Source organism: Sparassis crispa (assembly GCF_003851025.1).
Source record: "Sparassis crispa DNA, contig_000012F, whole genome shotgun sequence".
NCBI classification, from domain to species: Eukaryota; Fungi; Basidiomycota; class Agaricomycetes; order Polyporales; family Sparassidaceae; genus Sparassis; species Sparassis crispa.
Genome location: NW_020939759.1, coordinates 488,369 through 508,999, shown reverse-complemented (window position 1 = coordinate 508,999; position 20,631 = coordinate 488,369). Strand labels below are relative to the sequence as shown.

The following is a 20,631-nucleotide window of genomic DNA, read 5'->3' as shown; positions in this document are numbered from 1 at the left end:
CAAGGCGATCTCCATCGACCTCGCGTCAAGATGAGATGTATCCCACAGATCCGCCGGCGTTCTAGGTAAGGACTCGGAAGGCATAGATTGCATACGATCTTCCGCATTCGAGTCTCTGCTTTGTTTTCTGTTGCTACATATCCCACCAACTATCTGAGAGCCCAGCAACCTCCAAGATGTATCCTCCTATCGAGCCATACGAGACCGGGAGGCTCAAAGTGTCGGAGGTACATACCCTCTAGTGCGTGCTCTCCGAGTCGCTTAGCGTATTGCACTGCTTGACGCATGATGATATTTAATCCAGCTACGAAGTGAGCGGAAACAAGGAGGGGTCTCCAGGTAGGCTGAGTCATGCGGCAGATGAATTGTTCGTGAATACTAATATGCGCCTCAGTCGTCTTCCTTCACGGTGCGTGCCAGGGTGAGTAGGAAGCTTGATCCAAGTTCGATTCCTTTCTGTTAGGTGGTCCCGGCTCTGGGACGGACGCCAAGGATCGTTCGTTCTTCAACCCAGCAAAATACAAGGTGCGATGATGAATGAACCATATTTTTCTCTGCATTGGCCAACAACGCGTTGTGTCTGCAGATTGTTCTCTTTGACCAAAGAGGCGCAGGAAAGTCCACACCGTGAGTATCTGATAATAAGCAGCCGTTGACCCAGGTCGGCTCTCCTAAACATGATGATGTGATGCAACCAAGATCTGCTGTTACGGAGGAGAACACCACATGGGACCTTGTCAAGGACATTGAAAGAATTCGCGAGCTACTCAATATCGACAAATGGCACGTTTTCGGAGGCTCCTGGGTAAACACGCCGTTACGTTTTTAAAGTTGTGTTATGCTCACAGCGATCTTTCTGTAGGGATCTTCGCTTTCACTGGCATATGCTCAGGTTCGATGCCATGATATTTCGCCGGACAGCACTTCATATATTCCCTAACCAGGCACATCCCAATCGTGTTAAGAGCCTTATACTTCGGTAAATTATGTGCACGGCCATTTTCTGTTCGATAACCCGCTGACCGTCATGCAGTGGTATCTTCACCCTCCGAAAGAGGTATGTAGTACATGCCTTGATCCCAGTATCTGTTAAAATACTCTCCTCAGTGAATTGAGGTTCTTCTACCAAGATGGTACTTCGCATTTGTTCCCCGATGCATGGTATATTTCATGATCTACTGTTTGTGTACTACGGCCGTTGACTAGCCGCCGGGCCATGAAGGGAAGATTACCTCGCCCCCATTCCCCAGGCTGAGCGTCACGACATGATTCTTGCTTATCATGCCCGGCTCAACTCGGTAGACGAGGAAGTGAGGCTTAATGCTGCTAAGGCATGGTCTAAATGGGAGTGAGCACAGTCCCACGTTGTTCGTATTCGTCGAGCGTGGGACTCAACAATGCACAGGATGGCCACCTCTAAACTGTATGTCGACCCAAAGCAACTTGCGCAGGTTGAGAACGACACTTGGGCCAAGTAAGTAAACTCTGCAGATATCGTTGTCCTACGACCTCTGACACCGATATGATGGTCAGCGCTTTTGCTAGAATAGAGAATCACTATTTCATCAACGAGGCATGGGCTTCCCTTTCTTGCTTCCTCGGCGATCGATGCAACTGGAATTTATTAGGGTTTCATGAGAGATGGCCAGCTTTTGGAGACACAAGAAATTGACAAGATGTGAATATCATTGTCATATATTCAGGTTTCAGGTCGTTCTCATCCATATATCAGCCGTCATATCCCTACTCTCGTCGTGCAGGGGAGATATGATGTAGTATGCCCGGTAAGCATGTCCTGAACGTTTTACAATTGTGGTTAAACTCAACCAATACAGGCAACGACGGCCTACGCCCTGAAGAAGGTCAGGCTGACCTCTTGTCACTGGAACATGAAGGGCCATTGACACTGACTTTTACTACAGGTGTGGCCTGAAATTGAACTGCAGATAGTTTCAGATGCAGGGCATTCAGCTCGCGAACCAGGGATCGCCAAGCTGCTGGTAGAGGTATCCTCGCTTCTTTTTCACGAGTTCTTATTCTAATGTCTGTACAGGCGACGGACAAATTTTCGAACCTCTGATCACGTACGTACTCGACTGAGCATTCAAACCAGTATGCGAGAGCTGCACGAAATTTGTACGATGAGGGGGAGGTTTGTATAGTGGTACTGAACGGCATGGGTTATCCTTGTGGTTGCCATTGGAAACAAGGACATACGCTTGTAGCGAAAAGCGGGTCGGGCATTGTCCGCGAAATTGTATTGTAGCAGCAGCCAAACAGACGCCAACAGAGAGTTGGCGCCACCGTGACCACGGGGTCGCAACGCATTTACCCGCTCAACGTCGCACACGAATTTGCTGCTCCTTCTCCACGCGTTATTCGCGCGGCATACTCCTTGATAACCTCCAGAAATATTGCATGTTTTTTTCAAGCACTGTGATCCGCTATCGTCAACACTCACCGCACCTCTCCCGCACCACATCCTGCTCCTCAGCGTCCGCACCTTGGACGCATCCTCCGTGTTTTGATTGAGCTGTGAATACGCAGTACATGTCATTCTCGAGCACACCTCTTGGTCAAGGCAGACGTCTCGATCATCATACCTTTTTAAACAAACCAAATCCAAACAAGTCCCGACCACCCAACTCCCCCCCCAGACGCGTGATACCTACTTCCTATTCATACGGGTGCGTATTCAATATATGATCATAGAACGTCATCTGATAACAGAACAGAGCTCCTACATCTTCCACGCGATCTCCCCCAAAGTCGTCGCACTCTACCCTCCCGGGTGAGAACCCAGACGACTCGGACCAACCTGCGTTAGTCCGTTTCGCGCGTCTCAAGCAACGCGAGCAGAAGCAAGAGCCTCAGCAGCTACCGCAGTCACAGCAGCCACGTCCTAGCACGACCCACGAACCACGAACCGTCGTGTCTGCCCCGCATCCCGAAAAGTGGAGTGTTAAGGATACTTCGGTCAACATCGCTAGTGCGTTTCACCAGGCTGCTACATCCACTGACGACATGCCTCCCACTAACCCAAACGACTCCTGGACGTCCGGTGCTCGCAAACCAGCTCTTCCCCGCAGTACTTCCGTAGACTATGAGAAGGAAACGCAATCGATCGTCAGTCGCCGCCTAGCTGCCCCACCTAGTCGCACAGGTGCTGCCCGCGTCCAGAAACCGATGTCAAAATCAGCTTCGATACGAGTTGTCCCCGACTCCGAGGGTGAAGAGGACAGTAGTCGTGCCAAGAGCCCCCTCGAGCAAGTCGTAGAGCTATCGAAACGGCTCCCACCTGTAGCCTATTTCATGCGGCAGCGTTCTCAGGAACCTGAGGCAGAAGTCTCGATAAATGGAAATGGCAGCCACGAGCAATCAAGCTATGACTACTCTGCAGAGGAGCGCGAGTATCAGGCTGCTGTTCAGAAACCGGTTTCTCGCAAAGTAAACGGGAATCATAAACGCAACCGCATATCCGTGGATAATAAGGCGTATCGTCCTACTATGTCAGACCTGGAGGAATCGGACGAAGACCTCGAGGACGACGATGGAAAGCGGGTACGGAGGAAGAAGAGGAAGAGTGCCGGTATAGGTGGGCCTCCCCTTACCACACTACCTGTAGCTGGATATGATAAGAAGAGAAGAAAGAAGAAAGGAGCTGGGAGGACGAATGGAGCAGCCGAAGAGGGAGATGAGGACGAGAGCAGTGATGAAGAAGAGCATGTTAGCGAACAGGTAGGAGCGCGCTGGATTGTCCTCCATTGCCACTGGTGTGTTGATCGGTTCATATCAGCGTTCGCAGCACAGTACAACACCACTGCCACGGCCACTACCCTCAGGTCGAGCGTCTGTTCCTCCACGAACGTCCATGCAGCCGCCATCCCGTCACACGTCGGTGGTCCCCCTGGGTGATTCCAGCAACCTGGATACAGACATCGAACAAGCGTTGGAGACTCTGGATGAAGGAAACGATAGGCTAGAAGCACTGCATAGCACCGACGTGACCCGCCCACCGTTCTCGATCGGTGCCGTACTTGGCAGAAGCGTCCATGTAGTATTCCGGTTAGCATCCAGCCTGATGCAGCTGTTACTCGGTGTTCTCTCCATTTTGGCGCAGCTGTGCGGCAGGGTGCTGGGGATAACAATGGACGTTCTGATCTACAAGCCTATTCAATTCGCATCCAATCTTGATCGCGCCCCCTTCGTACAAATGACGAAGTATGCCATCGTCGGACTGACCATCTATGCCGCGTGGTATGGACTCAACCACGGCTATCTGGATCTCAGCTCTCTACCTCTTCTCCCCTCTTCTCGACAACCGTATCACGCACCCGATGTCCCTGCTTCTAATATCGGCGAACTCTCCGACCGCCTTCAGCGCCTCGAGACTGCCCTTGCCACCTTATCTCTTGATACGCAGCGTTCTCGAACGATGATTGAGGGCGACATGCGCGCTCAATCTGAACTGGCCGGTCGCTTGGGCGCTCTCGAGTCTCATGTACAGAAAGAGACCATTCATGCTGTTGATGCGGAGGCAAAGTCTAGGTTGACGACCAACGAAGGACTGAAGGCTGTGAAGTTAGAAGTTCAAGCCTTGCATGCTCAGATCCAGGCGCAGAGGGAGGCAGATTCTCGCGTAAGCGCAGGTCCATCTAATGACGAGGAGGCAAGAGCGAAGTTGCGCGCCCTAGAGGAACGTGTGGGAACCGTGGAGAGTGGTGTGAAGGAGGCTCTCGATCTCGGGAAGAGCACGATCAAAGTTGGCGGCGCATCTGGTGCTGCTTGGTGGCAAAAGTTGGCTTCCGGGAACGCAGCTGGCTCTGCGGTGACAATTAAATCGGCTGACGGCCAAGACATGACTTCCCTCATTGGTCACCTCGTCGACTCCGCTGTTTCGCGTCTGTCGAAGGATGCCTTGGCGCGCCCCGACCACGCGCTTCATTCCGCCGGAGCGAGGATCGTCCCTTCGCTCACTAGTGACACAATGGAGATCACCCCGTCTGGTTGGGCTGGTCAAATGCTCGGCCTTATCACTGGTGGCAATGGGTTCGCCATCGGTCGCCCGCCCGTCACTGCGCTTCACCACGAGCTCCACGCTGGACACTGCTGGCCCTTCCCTGGTTCCCATGGCCAGCTCGCTGTTGCGCTTGCCGCACCTGTGTATATCTCCGATATAACTATCGACCACGTCGCGAAGGAGGTCGCCACGGACATGCGCTCAGCTCCGAGGCAGATGGAGGTGTGGGGACTCGTCGAAGGCAAGGAGAACATTGCTAGGATGCATGGGTGGCGGGATCAAAGGAAGGTGAGGCGCGACGAGGCGCGAGCTCAGGCAGAGCTTTCTGGACAGCCCTACGTCGAAGAGCCAGAAGAAGTATATCCGTCGACATTGCCCAAGTCGCCCAAGTACATGCGTATCGCCAACTTCACCTACAACATCTACTCCCCCAACAACATCCAGACTTTCGCCGTTCCGGAGGACGTGCGGGAGTCGGGCATTGACTTCGGCGTCGTCGTGCTGCTGATCAACAGCAATTGGGGAAGAGACGACTTCACCTGCTTGTATCGAATGCGGGTGCATGGCGAGATCATGGGAGGGATCCCTCCTCCGCTTCCCGCTGAGGACTCAGAGGTGGCGTAGCCGTGCATCGGCGATCGACTTTTTCTTGCTTTTATTGTTCTTCTCATCTTACTTATAGTTGTTCTATTATGGCTAGTGGTAAAGAGGCTAACGTTCACTCACGACCTTCCGTCATCTAGATCTCTGCATCCCCTCTCTCACGTCGATGTTGCTTGCTCTTAGTATGGAACCCGCTGTGGTAGTTATATCCAATGTATCAGTATGCCAGGTTATATGTCTATGCAGTAATAGTATGTTTTACGATAACTCCAACCGCGGGGAGTCTTGTTGCGAGGAAGCCTTGGGCGTACTACATGTCTCTCGGCCTGGGGGACACGCGGGTGACGGCGGCTACTGAATTCTTTCAAGCTTGGATGCCAAACTGGGTGAAAATCACCAGTAAAATCACTCGCCGTTTGGTTGACACTCCCCCGGGCCCGTTCGGCAGGTGATCTATGTAGAGCAGAATCACCCGTTCTCCGAGTACTACATTCCGGGCAACCGCCGGGTGATGTTCACTCTGAATATGAAGCAATTCACCCATTTAATGGATGATTTTCAGCATGGTGAAGATCACCCGTACCCGAACATCACTCGGATTCCGGGTGATTGGCTTTTTTCACCCGGCAAATGGATGACTCTCACCTTCCTGAGCCTTCACAGTGCTTAAGGTGAACTTTATGCATACGCACTGCTCACGTTGCGATATAGCAACGTTTTGTTCTTCAAAGCTTCATCCTGCAACTTGAACGTTCCAGCGCATTCGAGCTGCTTGGCGGTTGCGCTGATCATGCTGACTACTAAGACAGCGGCTCCACAGCCACAGCCACTGATCATGAGAGGCCATATATGAATGATGACGATGCGGCTCATGTTCATCATAGAAGGCCTTCATTGACCAATCTCTCTACCACATCCTCTCACGGCAGCCTACGTAGAAACATAAGATGAGCGGAGAGCTCGGCGTCCTGGTGGTGGTGGTCCTGAAGGCGCGGAACCTGCGTGACAAGCATACGCTCTACAAACAGGATGTTTACGCCCAGGTTACCATCGCCGACAAGACACACGCAACGAAGATCGATGTCAAGGGCGGGCAGCATCCTGTATGGGACGAGGAGCTACGTTTCCATATCCACGAGGACCCCTCCGAGCGGCAGAGAACGATGGAGGTCTCTTGCTGGTCCAAGGAACCTCGGACAGTCGAGTGTTTAGGAAAGGGAACGGTGGACATCTCAGAGACCCTGCAGAAAGGCGAATTTGATGGTCGGAATCTCAGCCTGCCTCCCTTGCTCTTGCTGACTGCTGTGGTTCCGTAGATTGGGTGAAGCTGGACCTCGATGGAATATATCGGGGCGAGGTCTACCTCGAGATGACGTTCTTCACCGCTGGTCCTCCCCACTTGCAGCGTCGCGCCTCCAAACTTCCGCCGTCGGAAAGATTAGCACGTCCCACGCAGGCGTACCTGTATCCCACGCAGCATTCACCGCAGAAGATGCCGCCCAGGACACCACCGAAGTCGTTGTCCCCCTCCCGAAATCCGCCCAATTTAGCTCGTCCTGACTCACAGCACTTCCCCTCGATACCTACGTCACCCACAAGAACACACTTGGCCCCACCCCCCTCGTCGAGCCACTCTTCACCCGAGAGACGGTATGAAGAACTTCCACTTCCGCCGTTGCCACAAGAGCTTACTCCCGATCGCATCCCTGCTATTCTCCGACCTGGTAACCCCAAGGTTGCTACTCAAGCCTCTCATCGTCCAAGGCCTGAGGCGCTCCCCGCTCAAATCCGCCCATCGCCGTCTCCCCCTCATGGCACCGTTCCTTTAAGTGTCGGATCATCTCGCCCGCAAGCCGATATGTTCACTCCGCTAATGGTGGCTCCTGGATATCCACTTCGCACTCATATACCTGCCTCTCAACCTTACATTACTGAATCTACGTTGTTTGTACCTCCACCTACCGCATACTGTCCTCCGGCACAACATCTTGTGGAACAAGTTGCACATTCAAGGTTTCCCACATCCCCGCCTCGTCCTGTGCATGCAGGAGTACCCAGCCTTGCATCCCCCCCACCGGCCTCCGGGACATACGTGCCCCCACCGTCTTTACGCTCGGGCAACGGAAGATATCCAGACATGCATGCATCTGCGCCGGCTATTCATTCTTCCTCCGATCCATCGGAGTCTCCTTTTTCCATGCCCATGCCTGGCCCTTTCCCCGACGAGCCAGCCGGAGTACAGGCGCCAACGCACCACGTGCAGCCGAGCGTGGCTCCCCTGCGTCTCCACCCTGGTAAAGCGCCAGCGAGCCATCACGTCAGGACGCCAAGCCAGGAAGACCGTGATAAGATGTTGGCTATGGAGATCGAGCGGGAGGAGGAGGAGGAGAGGGAGAAACAGCTTGCTGGGCAGGAGGAGAGCGACTTCGAGCTTGCGCGGAGGCTGGATATGGAGTTGAACCTGCCCGAAGACAAACAACGCCCATCTATTACTGTTGAAGGCCCAAGGGAGGAAGCGCTTGTCTCCACAGTTTCCATGCCTGGGAGTTGGTGATGAGGTATACGTTCGACCTACTTTATTTCGCACACGACTGAGACATACCCCCAATGTTTGTTATCATCAGTCTGAAGTACGAGAATATATTCTGCCTGAAAGTTGAATCTACACAGCTGTGGGTATGTGTCCGCGAGTGATTCTCGACGATAGTTTTTCGTGCGTACTAATTTTAGACACCTTTCACGTGATCGCGTTGGCCAGGGCCGAGTTGCCGAATTGCCGAGACGCCATGATGCTAGCCGCTCGCGCAACTCTGTTCTAATTCATGTCTGGTTCTCAGCTGTGATCAATGAAAGCTGCGTTTCTCGTCTTGATTTCTCCGTATCGGATTCACTACTGAAACTCTGCAGCACTGGTGAGATTACTCGTAATTCGAGGGGTCGACTTCCTGTAACGCCACGTAATAGATAGGGCTGGGGTCGAAGAAAGATTGCTAGACGTGCCTGAGTTCCTTTTTGTGAGAATACCAACATGCCGTCCCTTCTCCGCATCGGCTTGACTCGGCGCTGAGGTGCCAGTGTACATGCGATGCCGCGTACGATGCCGCACCATGTTATCGCAAAACGCACAGAGCAAATATAAAGCAAGACCAGGCCTCATGTTCCTCCGAACCCTCTCCAGGATTCCCTGGTATCAACCGCATCTGTCTGTTCTGTCGCTGAGCAAGTGCATCCCATCTGAGGAGTTCCGAACGGATGGAGAAGCAGGACATCAAGGCTGAGACGCTTGACTCGACCGTCGAAGAGGTCACCGAGGTCTTGGAGAAGAATCCCCCGCAGACGCGACACGAGGACCGTGGAGGGTCGCGTAGGCTTGAGCTTGATACCGGGCTCGAGCACCTGAAATTCAGGAGGAGATGGTGGCAGCTATGGTGACCGCATAACTTTTCCATGCTTATGCTCTATTGACCCTTCTTAGGCTTCCGAAAGATCCTCCACCGCCTCCACCGAAGTCTTTGGCCGATGCAGCTGTAAGTTTCTCTCCATGGAATCCCGTAGTATTGACCATTTACACAATAACAGATTAGCCCCTTGGTAAATGCGTCTTTCCTTTCTGTACTGTCTTATACATGGATCAATTCCATCATGGTGAGCGAGCGCATATCATTACGTCATCTGAATATTCAAGAGGACCAGTTATTGGGCTATCAACGAACGCTGCAAGCCACTGATCTCTGGAAGCTGGGCGAAGAGATGGAAGCAGGGTATCTAGGCGAGAAATTGGATGTTGCGTGGGCGCGCCGTCTTCAGGCAGCTAACGAATGGAACACGAAACTTGCCCATGGCGATCTAAGACCTGGATTAATGAATCTCCTACGATGGAATATCCAAGCATTCCTCAGCGGTCATTATACGAAGAGGCGTGAGGAACTCGAGCAGCACTGGCGATATGTGGATGGCAAGAAACAGGCAAGTATTGCGTGGGCGCTTAATGATGTCTTCGGTGCCAGCTTTTGGTTGGGCGGGGCGTTCAAGGTTGGTCGCAGCGGCGCTTACAAGTGCAATCCTCACATGGCGACTCACCTAACAGGTTTTTGGCGACACTTCGCAAATGATGGGTCCAATTCTAGTACGGGTGAGTCATTAGACCTTACATTGTCGAGCATACACCGAGGGTGGTGCTAGGAAATTATCAAATTCAGTGAAGAACGGACAGCCGCCAAGGCCGAGGGATTGCCGTCCCCGAATATCGGTCGAGGAGTTGGTATGGCAATTGGCCTATTTTGCACGACAGTTGCGTCTAGCGTTGGCCAACACCAGGTACGTCTTATCGGAATTCCGCGATGGGCACTGGGTCTTCATAAATGTCCAGTTTTTCTGGCGATCGATGACAACAGGCATGTTGGCCAGAGCGGCCCTCATCTCCTCGATTTACAAACGAGGTGTCTCCCTCACTGGCAAAGCTCGCATGAGTCTGCCCAACGCGAAGCTGGTGACCCATATCTCTACTGATGTACGCTCAAAGATCGATGCCAGAAACTCGCTCGATTTAACTGTCTAACAGGTCAGCAGAGTTGACGCCTGTGCTCAATGGTTTGTGAGTGGTCTATTCCCACCGTTTATTCTCCTGCTGTATAACACCGCATGATCGTGTTATAGCACGCAGGTGGGGATCTTTCTCCATGAGAGTAAAAAATGTGTTGATGTTTTGCATAAGCATGGACTGCACCGATCCAAGTGATGGTCTGCCTGATCATTCTCCTGGTTGAGGTGCGTCCAGTTTCTCCCAGCAGAAAGCTCAAACTCAATGAACGCTACTCCAGTTAGGGCCGTCCGCCCTCGCAGGCTTCTCACTTTTCCTCTTGCTTGTGCCTATACAAGAGCGAGTCATGTCGTATCAGTTCAACGTGGGCAAGCGGACTCTGTTGTGGACGGACAAGCGAGCGAAGGTCATCCTCGAAGTACTTGGTAAGTGATATCTACTGGACACTATGAGAGGTCGCTCACAGCGACCTCAAAGGCGCCATGCGGGTGGTGAAGTATTTCTCTTACGAGCTGCCGTTCTTAAAACGTATGTCCCCAACGATACTAAAGTCCACCGTTGACCTGGCAGCGCTGCAGGCATTTACGATATGCGTAAGATCGAACTGCATGGTATCAGGAAGATCCAGTTTGCGCGATCCGCCAAGTAAGTATCTCATCACGCATCTGTATGACGAAACTCATATTCTTGAACACTTTTGTACATAGCATCGCGTCGGCATATTCAGTCCCGGTACTGGCTGCGACCTTGTCCTTCGTGACATATACGTCGACTAAGAGTGGATTTAATGTCGCCGTCATCTTCTCTTCGCTGTCTCTGTTCCAGGTAATGTCGGCATAAGCGATGACAACGTCGATCACGCTAATCTCACAGTTGTCCTAGCTACTTCGCCAACCTCTGATGTTCCTTCCCCGCGCTCTTTCAGCAACAACGGACGCACAGAATGCGCTTTCCCGACTTAATGGTGTATTCCATGCGGAACTCGCTACAGGTGACGCGTTCATCGTTGACCCTGAGCAGGAGCTCGCATTGGTAGTCAAAGACGCTACGTTCGAATGGGAAGAAACCTTCTTCGACGAGGAGGGGGAGACAACCAAGTCTGCAGATTCGTCAGCCGCTGTAACTGCCACTCCTTTCCAAGTGAAGAACATCAACATATCTGTGAAGCGTGGAAGTCTTGTGGCCGTCGTCGGCTCCGTTGGAAGGTGCGTCCAACTGTTTTTTTTTGCGTGCGGAAGTGAGATCGAAGATTTCACGCGTTGCGCAGTGGGAAGGTTCGCTCTCCGTAGTTGGTTATCTCTGATCGTTAATTGACTGCATGCGTAGTCGAGCTTACTTCAGGGCTTCATCGGCGAAATGCGCCAAGTCAAGGGACACGTGTCTTTCGGAGGACGTGTCGCTTATTGCTCTCAGACGGCATGGATTCAGAATGCTACCTTGGTATGCACCTATATCCCTCTTTGACTTAGCTCGACTTCTAACATCCTGATCAGAAAGAGAACGTGCTTTTCGGTCAGCCCTTCAATGAAGAGAAGGTGAATATGATCGTCATCTTATTGTGGCATTTCCGTTCACGTTCATTCCCTCCTACAGTACTGGAAAGCTATCGAATGTGCTTCTCTCCTTCCTGATTTGCAAGTCCTGCCAGATGGAGATCTTACCGAGGTAAAAGGACAGTTGGGCAATTTTAGGTCTGACATCCTCAGTTTGATTTGATAGATTGGAGAGAAAGGTATCAACTTGAGCGGCGGACAGAAGCAACGTGTAAGCAAAGCTCAGTGAATGCTCGTACAATGGGTGTCAGCTTTGAATACAGGTCAATATCGCGAGGGCTCTGTACTATGATGCCGACATAGTGATCTTCGACGATCCACTATCTGCCGGTATGTTTACCATGTCTCCAGCATTTCTCTATCGTGTGACCCATTGTGTTCAGTCGATGCACACGTCGGCAAGGCCTTGTTCGCTGACGCTATTCTCGGCGCACTTCGCGACCGTGGCAAGACTGTCATACTTGTTACCCACGCACTCCATTTCTTGTCTCAGTGTGATTACATCTACACGTTAGAGGCGAGTCTCCTTGGATCTCATCATGATCCACTATCTGATCACATGGAGATTTGAATAGAACGGGCGGATCGAAGAACATGGGACATATGACGAACTCATCAACAACCAGATGGAATTCTCTCGTTTGAACAAGGAGTTTGGAGGCCAGGCACAACATGAGAAAGAGGTAGACGCGGAAGAGGCTGCGATGGATGGTCTACAGGGCAAGCCTCCAATGGTCATCGACGAGGTTGAGATCAAGGCTCGATCTGCCAAGCGCACCGCCGCAGGCTCAGGGAAACTGGAAGGTCGTCTCATTGTTCCCGAGAAGCGGACAACTGGATCCGTGTCCTGGAGAGGTGCGTCCTTCACTATCTTCCTCGATTACTCCATTTCACGACCTGCTAGTATACAAGGAGTATCTGAAAGCTGCGGGTTATTGGATGACACCAATCCTGCTGAGTTGTATGGTACTCATGCAAGGCAGTCAAATTATGAATACTTACACGTTGATTTGGTGGGAGGGAGAGTACGTATCCCGGTGATCTTGGGGTTTGCATCTGGCTCATGACAAACCATACAGCACCTGGAATCGATCAAACTCCTTCTATCAGACCCTTTATGCATGTCTCGGGGTATCCCAGGCTCTGTTTACATTCGCAGTGTGCGTGCTTTCCGTCACCTCAGATCCCCTAAGTGCCTAAATGTGTATTATGTACAGCGGTGTAACGATGGATATTATGGGATTTTATGTTTCCCAGAATCTCCACCGTGACTCGATTCGAAACATCTTTTTCGCGCCGATGTCATTCTTTGACACGACGGTGAGTACATTCCAGCATATTCTACCATACGGAGTTTGAAGCTACTTCCGCAGCCGACAGGCCGTATCCTGAGCATCTTTGGCAAGGACATAGAGAGTCAGTATTCTTGATACCTCTGTTAGTGCACTCACTGAGGAGCGTCGACAGATATTGACAATCAGTTGCCTGGTATGTGGGGCTGGTGCTTGCCGTGTGATCGAGTCTAATTCATGACGGGTATCTTAAGTTTCAATGAGACTGCGTGAGTCCTCTACCTTTGATGTTGTACTAAGATGCCTGACTCTTCAACAGTTGTTTTGACTATCGCTAACGTGATCGGTAGCGTGTTGATCATAGCGGTATTAGAGTACTACTTCGGTAAGTTCACGTTAAGAACGTTAAGATGTCGAGAATTCATGTGCTCACTGCACATCTAGTTATTGCCGCTGGGGCAATTGCCTGTATGTACAGCTACTTCGCGAACTTTTATCAAGCTAGCGCTACGGAAATCAAGAGGATAGGTACGCAGCATTCTAGTCACAGCCATCAAGGATGGGACTGATTTTCACTAGATGCAATGCTGCGATCTATCCTCTACGCTCATTTTGCGGAGTCTCTGTCCGGTTTGCCAACCATCCGTAGCTATGGTGAAATTCGCCGTTTTCTCTGCGACAATGAGTACTACATCGACCTCGAAGATCGAGCCGCTATTTTGACTATCACAAATCAGAGGTAGCTTTGCCCTTGTTTCACATTGATTGGATATAACCTTCCTCCATAGATGGCTATCGATCCGGATAGACATGTTAGGTGGTTTGATGATTTGCATTGTGAGATTTCTTTTGTCCCTTTGGCCACGCGAATCTCATGCATGTGTAGGTCGCGTTGCTCGCTGTGGGTGATGTCTCAGGCCGAAATTCAGCAGCTATCGGTCTCGTCCTCACATACTCCAGTAAGCAATACAGAATCCTATGTAAGCGATGCGATCGATAACCGATCTCTCCCGCGTATTAGCTGCTCTTGTCCAACTATGCGGAATGCTTACCCGACAGGTGAGATCATCGTTCTGGCTTTGCTCTTGTTGCCGGCTAACCTTTGATGTCAGTCCGCTGAAGTCGAGGTGAGTGCTGATGGTAGCTGTGCCCTAGTGTTGCTGCTCACCGGTAATTTTTCGTTACCAAGACGTACATGAGCTCGGTCGAACGCGGTATGAAAGTTCGTGATGTATACGCGTCCCTCGCTGACCCACCTCTCAGTTGTCCAGTACAGTCGGGGTGACCTAATCGAGCAAGAGTTGCCGCATGAAATTCCAGATCGCAGACCTCCCGCAGTTTGGCCAGCGCGGGGCGCTATCCAGTTTAACGAAGTTGTCATGAGATATAGACCTGGGCTACCGTTCGTGCTGAAGGGTTTGTCGTTGGATATTAGAGGTGGGGAGAAAATCGGGGTAGTTGGAAGGTAAGTGATATACAAAACCTTCTGCGGAGATGCCGAAGATTCGTTCAGGACGGGTGCTGGGAAATCAACACTGATGATGGCTCTGTATCGCATCGTGGAACTCACGTCGGGTTCAATCACGGTCGATGGGTAAGGTTCAACGTCTGCTCTAATTGAGGTCCGCTCATACCATTCGACTCAGGGTTGACATCTCCACAATCGGGTTGAGAGATCTTCGGTCCAAGATCGCGATCATCCCTCAAGACGTGTGTTCTCTTGACCTGAATTTTTGGTTTTGTGAAGCTAACAAAGTTATTCCTGACTGCGTCCCGTACCGGTAATATACCTACCTACCTACCTTCGCTTTAGCCGTTGCTGTTCAGCGGTAAGATTGCATTTTCAGCGTTATGTGAAAGCAACAAGCTGATTCTAGTCTACAGGCACGATACGATCTAATCTAGATCCGTTCAATGTCTATGTGAGTCTTGGCTGACGATGCCCGGCTACGTCTCATAAGATCCTCAGAGTGACGCTCAATTGTGGGATGCGCTCCATCGATCCTTTCTGGTGGAACCTCCGATGAAGGGAGAATTCACATCCGACGGGGCTCATACCCCTACCTCTCGGTTCAATCTTGACACCGTCATCGAGGCGGAGGGAGCTAACCTGAGCGTAGGGGAGCGCAGCTTGTTGAGTTTGGCTCGTGCTCTGGTGAAAGACAGCCAGGTGGTCGGTGAGTTAATCCTCCCTAGTGACGACATCAGAGGAAAGACCTAACTTCGTAATAGTGCTCGATGAAGCAACGTCAGTCCTCCACCCATTTCAGCGACCTGAAGTTCACAGGCAGTGTATATTAGCGCATCCGTTGACCTCGGGACAGACTCAAAGATTCAACACACAATTCAAACGCAGTTCAGTCATAAGACATTGTTGTGCATAGCACGTCAGTATTGCTGTTCTCGATCCGAAGGGCTCAATTTGATAGGTATCCTTAGACCGTCTGCGGACCATCATATCTTACGACAGAATTCTGGTGCTGGACGCTGGTACAATCGCCGTAAGTACTCCGTCGTAAATGATGGAACATTGCTGAACTTTACCCCAGGAATTTGACACACCACTCAATCTCTACAACAGACCAGATGGTATTTTCCGGGGTATGTGTGAGAGGAGTGATATATCTGCATTAGAAATAGAAAAGGCATCTCTGAAGGCACAAGGACCATAGACGACTCGGACTCATTTAGATATGCTTTCAATGTAGACGATAACTACTGACGAACTCGTGAAATGTGACGACGTGGTAACATCGCAAGAGGATAATGAGGAGAATTGCCAGCCGCGAGCTCCTGAGATACGTAGTGGATGAAGAGGCACGCGACAGCGCGGTACAAAACTTGAACTCGAGGATAAAGACTGAATTTAACCTTAGAATGAGGGATGCCCTCTCCGACATGGCCCCTCTTCACCCAGCTTCTGATTTTTCACCTGCGCTCTTGGATATTGGGGGAAATCACAGCGGTTACTCGGGCTGTTGATATTATGGTTACCACTCAGTAGTTCAGGCAATCTAGAATCTGTCAAATTTTATGAGGCTGACGTGTCGCTCGCCGGTGTCTCTTTCTCCTGTTTTATTTATGTATACATTCATGACAATGGGATGATGGTACAAAACAACGGGATGCGTAAGTTACTGCGGTGACGAATGCGGCCACAGTCAAGGAAGACGATGCGAACGGGATACTACAAGAACACATCCAGCGAGATGAGTGTGCAAGACATTGAGATATGCAGCGCGATAGCAAGATTAAGTATATGAGATAGAGACCCTCACACCACCACGTTTACCCCTTGGACACCAGAGTCGGTTTGCATACCCATCCAGTTGAAGCCTGTAGCGCGAAGATATAAGAATTGAGACCTTCAACACCATATATCACTTACCAGGTAAAGCAATATCCGGCCAAATGTTGGGGTCAGTGAGCGATTGCATGGATTGTATCATTTCATGGTCGAAAGGTAAGGGAGGTGCAAGGAATTCGGGTGTGCTCATCTGAGATATAGTTGGGTACTGAGACTGGAACACTGTAGGTCCGGGTTGCGTCTGTGGCCCGTATGGACCCACTGACAGTGGGTTCTGTTGAGGAGAGTTTGTATTCAGGCTTGAACCGGAACTCGGGGGTGGTGAAGCAGACTGTCCGAAGTCTGATTGTGACGATGACGACGAAGACAATTGATTCTTCTGGTACTTTTGCGCTACTCGTCGCGCTGCAAAAGTATCACGGTTGATAGATCCTGGTGAATGGTCTATCCTCGCCATAGGAGTCGCCAGCAGACCCTTCAGGAAAAGCGAGTATAGTTTGGGACCGTGCCGATCGTCAATGCCCACTTCTGGCGAGCCCAGGAGATCAATGACTCGCTGAACGTGGTCGCGTATCTCAATCCGCTGCTCTCTGGTGATAAATGCAGTGTATTTAGGTTGCAAGAGCTGATTGACATGTCGTCAAATGACGAGACAGTGGTGTAAGTGACAAGAAACCACGCACCTTAACCAGGAAGGCAGAAGCGAAGGTCACGAATACACTCTGGGCTTCAGGCCCGTGACGTAGATAGACCTCTGAAAAATATGAGAAAAATAGGGTAGACTCAGTGAAGTTCACTAACTTTGACTAGGTATTCCGATATCATCAACAACCGCGTTGACAACGTCGGTAGCAGCACGCAGACACTACAACAACACCACAATCAGTTTCGCTTTTGGTGTAACATTTATCAATTACTAACTCGCCACAGGAAGGGAACCTCGTTACTGCTCGTGACCTTGCCATGTTGAAATCCAACCGCGAGCACTGTAAGACGAGCATAGCTGTATGCAAGTTTCAAAAGCCCTGTTCGGAAATGACACTGAGGGTCATCCGTCTGGCATTCACGGACACGAGCAATCCACGTTTCCCAAAGACGGGAGAGATGATCGTCGAAATCGCTCGCAATCTTCGTGAAGTCCAATTTCTAATCGCACTGGATCAGAACAGCCAGAATTTGTCGTACATGGTACACACCTTATTCAGCCCGGTGGGATGCGTCGGATCGCTGTAAATACGCGAACGGAAATCCGCCATAACTTTGAGTTCCGCATTGTAACAACAGAGCTGAATGTCGAAACCGTCCATGTTGAATGGCGAACACTTCCACCAATACTCGGAGTGATTCGCGGTGTAATCTGAGTTAGAAATGATCGATGACTTCCCGTACTGCGAGCTGGTGGATCGGTCGAGATTGAAGCAATTCAGCCACACACGTGTACGGTTTAGCATCTCGCGAGCGTGCATTTCATTGTCAGGACTCGGAGTGTTTGGATGATGTAGATTCAGATCCGTTGCTACTCTATAACGGCACAAGAAGTTACTTATTTCATAAGAACAAGAACACATAACGTACCGGATAGCCAGGCCTAGATATAACCAGCATCGGTCTTCTTCCCATCTCCGTACAGGCACGGGATACAAAGCCAAGAGGATATATGCCTCGACAACTTCTACGCTCTTTTGACCACCGATCAGAGCTGTGCCTGCGGCGAGGCGTGCATACTTCATAGCTTGTTGGTACAACTCAGGACGCATATTGTAGTGCCTAGAAGCAATCGCACAGACTAGAAGTAGTAGTAGAATGAACAATAAAGAAATAACAGATGATAGAAGAATCAGCTTTACTCACTGACTGTGAACAAGAAGGGACTGCGCCAGTATGTCTTCTGCGCAGTGTAGAGTACTGGATCTAAGAGAGACACAGAGAGGTTCATGTAGTCGAAGTATCTGAGGCATGGTGGTAAGCAATGGATGGTGAATTATTTTGTCGAGAGAAAAGCCTCACATGGCGAACAACCTCTCTACCTCAGCGGGACTGACTAAACCATTCCTAAGAATATGCGGAGGCTGGTGCGCTTCTTGGATAATTGGACGTTCAGGAGCGGCACCTGTCAAGGTTAATGTGTCAGTGCAGCTGCCCCCGACAGAAAATAACGTCATACTCGGTCTGAAGTAATTGTCATTCGCCAATCCAACCTCAGTTTGGCTGTCCTCCGCACCGACGGCATCCCTATCCCGGCTAGAGCGCCGCTTGCCCTTCTTTCTGAGAGCGAGATTTGCCATCAGGCCGAACGGAACAGACTCGCTCGGAAGTATGGCCAATTTCGTCGCCCCGCCGCCTCTCTTGCCGCTATGCGTAGTATCCGGGGCACTCTCAGTCGATTCACGTGAGAAGTTGTTGCGCAGACGGCCACGGCCACGTCCGGCGACACCTCCGTTATCGTCACTCGTGAAGCTCTCGTTGCCAACGATGTGCCCCTCCATACCTTCAGGAATAGGGAAGCTCTGGAATGTTTCTCCCTCACCGTCTGCTCCCACATCGAATGCAGTCTCTTCTGCATCGGCGCCGTCAGCCGAGACGTCGAACTCTGCTGAGCTGTCCTCACTACCGTCGCTTCCTTCATCGCCGAGCATCTCGCGTGTGACGCTGGGCCCACCCATGTTAATGAATCCTCCGAAGGCTTCAATAGACTCGCGGGCCTTAGAGATCCAGTCCTGCACTTCTTGCGGAGCGACTTCATCCTCCTCCTTCGGTGTTACTATGTCTGGGGAGGTCAGTTCGCCGGGGCTGATAGAGAGCGATGAGGTTCGGTCTGTAGACTGGAGTGGAGAACCAGAGTTGGCCAGAGAGCGTCGTTTCGCCACCATACGATTCGCTTCATCTAGTTGCTGAATTAGGACTTTGATTTGCTCGGCTTGGTCACGAATTTGATTTAAAAGATACTCCCGTTTGCTGAAGGCCGACGACATGAGAAATGAGACACAGAAGGGACACGAGGGGTCGCTCACGGCGGCGGTTTACGCTTCTTCCGTCCTGGGATCACGCATTCGTGCCCCCCGTTCTTACATCGCTTGCAAGTATCGGGATCGGTGATGAACTCGCATCTGACCTGTATAACGGTTATATCACCCATAACTCGGGAAATAGTAATGGCATATGTACCTTGAGGCCCTTGCATCGTTTGCACGCGCCCGGTCTATGGCCATACGTCGATATGGGCAAGGATCTGTGGAGTAACAGATCACTCACAACTTTGGTTTCACGTCTGCCTTTGTGTGCGGCCCCTCTACTTGCCCCTCGGCCTCCACTCCGGCATCATCGCTGTCATGGAAATCGTCTATGAGTCCTCGTGCTCTCTTCATCGCATGTGCACCCAATGCTTGCTCCAAAGTAGGCGGTGGGATTTGTGGATGGTAAGACGGATCATCCTTGAACAACCCGCCCGCCTGCATATCAATGCTCGGCTCCGCGGAAGACGAATGCGATGAATACGGCGTCATCGATAAGGTACTTGAGGGTGATACGTAGAGCGACTGTTGCGAACTCGTGCGGCGCACCGTTTGGAATGTGCTTATCGGCGCGAGGTGGTCCCTTGAGTTAGATTGGCTCTGACCGATGTGCACATCTGTACTCTGTGGAGCATGAGAATCATACGAAGAGGTGTACGTATGAACAGCGTTGCTGTACGGGCTAAGGTAGGCGTTGCTTGTTGGCTGGTATTGCTGCTGGTAGGTAGTCTGAGTCTCACTCGACGCAGGATACTGGACATTAGCCCCATACAAAGCATCCAAGTTCTGAGACTGTTGGACGTTTAGACTGGGATCTGTATACCCATAAGCATGCTGTGAATTCTCGGGAGGATACGACTGTGCGTATGTAGGATACGCCATATTTTGCGCTTGTGCCTGGCGACGTTCATAGCGCTGCATTCCATCGGTCTGGAGGACTTGGAATTGAGCAGGGTCGATGTCATACTCCTGCTCGAGCTGCAGCTGGTGAGACTGAGGTGGTGGCAACTGGCCATGGGACCACTGAGAAGGATTCATGGTGAAGCCGGCGCGAGACACGGCGGGCGATCCTGGAATGGCTATATACGTATGAGTTGAGCGCGCGGAAGCGAGGAATTCATGTACCTCGCTTGCCGTTTCTGGGGAAATTAGAGAACGTGAGTCAGACAGTTCGCAGGGTTTCCTGCAGACTGCGAGAGGAAAAGAACGAAGCTTTTCGCAAAGAATCGACTAACGTCGGGGGCATGTCAGACAAAAATTTCATTGCGAAAGTCGGAACTAACGTGTGAAGGTGAAGCTGGCACC

General features: G+C 51.1%; 4 protein-coding genes across 4 annotated transcripts; 3 read left to right on the top strand and 1 right to left on the bottom strand.

Annotated features, from left to right (window-relative positions):
• Positions 1–176: 176 nt before the first annotated feature.
• SCP_1301700 (hypothetical protein) lies at positions 177–2,080 on the top strand (the record flags this gene model as incomplete). Its single annotated transcript, XM_027763467.1, has 18 exons — positions 177–241; positions 305–339; positions 395–409; positions 464–525; positions 587–627; positions 700–805; positions 863–892; positions 945–979; positions 1,034–1,057; positions 1,108–1,161; positions 1,223–1,348; positions 1,406–1,474; positions 1,534–1,573; positions 1,629–1,678; positions 1,733–1,784; positions 1,836–1,862; positions 1,923–2,006; positions 2,054–2,080. 18 exons carry the CDS (start codon positions 177–179, stop codon positions 2,078–2,080), a joined length of 942 nt encoding a protein of 313 aa, XP_027619268.1.
• A 470-nt stretch (positions 2,081–2,550) lies between these two features.
• Positions 2,551–5,644, top strand: SCP_1301690 (predicted protein; the record flags this gene model as incomplete). Its single annotated transcript, XM_027763466.1, has 3 exons — positions 2,551–2,687; positions 2,736–3,738; positions 3,797–5,644. 3 exons carry the CDS (start codon positions 2,551–2,553, stop codon positions 5,642–5,644), a joined length of 2,988 nt encoding a protein of 995 aa, XP_027619267.1.
• Positions 5,645–6,570: 926 nt separating this feature from the next.
• SCP_1301680 (Oligomycin resistance ATP-dependent permease YOR1) lies at positions 6,571–15,680 on the top strand (the record flags this gene model as incomplete). Its single annotated transcript, XM_027763465.1, has 53 exons — positions 6,571–6,886; positions 6,940–8,173; positions 8,248–8,299; positions 8,382–8,535; positions 8,588–8,637; positions 8,699–8,715; positions 8,863–9,051; positions 9,099–9,150; positions 9,203–9,268; positions 9,317–9,655; positions 9,711–9,755; positions 9,806–9,940; positions 9,993–10,133; positions 10,185–10,217; positions 10,280–10,286; positions 10,338–10,390; positions 10,444–10,588; positions 10,641–10,691; positions 10,742–10,808; positions 10,871–10,988; positions 11,046–11,368; positions 11,431–11,437; positions 11,490–11,603; positions 11,657–11,698; positions 11,757–11,828; positions 11,883–11,927; positions 11,980–12,046; positions 12,100–12,233; positions 12,292–12,571; positions 12,621–12,741; positions 12,796–12,876; positions 12,934–13,036; positions 13,090–13,132; positions 13,184–13,204; positions 13,263–13,277; positions 13,328–13,393; positions 13,453–13,536; positions 13,588–13,747; positions 13,797–13,845; positions 13,895–13,967; positions 14,030–14,067; positions 14,121–14,135; positions 14,198–14,222; positions 14,272–14,473; positions 14,522–14,602; positions 14,655–14,718; positions 14,822–14,837; positions 14,893–14,930; positions 14,978–15,185; positions 15,241–15,256; positions 15,310–15,395; positions 15,448–15,509; positions 15,558–15,680. 53 exons carry the CDS (start codon positions 6,571–6,573, stop codon positions 15,678–15,680), a joined length of 6,138 nt encoding a protein of 2,045 aa, XP_027619266.1.
• A 602-nt stretch (positions 15,681–16,282) lies between these two features.
• On the bottom strand, positions 16,283–20,364 carry SCP_1301670 (hypothetical protein; the record flags this gene model as incomplete). The annotated part of the gene is made up of 13 exons (XM_027763464.1): positions 16,283–16,344; positions 16,397–16,940; positions 16,999–17,069; positions 17,117–17,180; positions 17,237–17,461; positions 17,512–17,836; positions 17,891–18,101; positions 18,167–18,264; positions 18,323–18,425; positions 18,480–19,270; positions 19,327–19,427; positions 19,481–19,514; positions 19,568–20,364. The coding sequence occupies 13 exons, from the start codon at positions 20,362–20,364 to the stop codon at positions 16,283–16,285; spliced, it is 3,426 nt and encodes a 1,141-aa protein (XP_027619265.1).
• Positions 20,365–20,631: the final 267 nt, after the last annotated feature.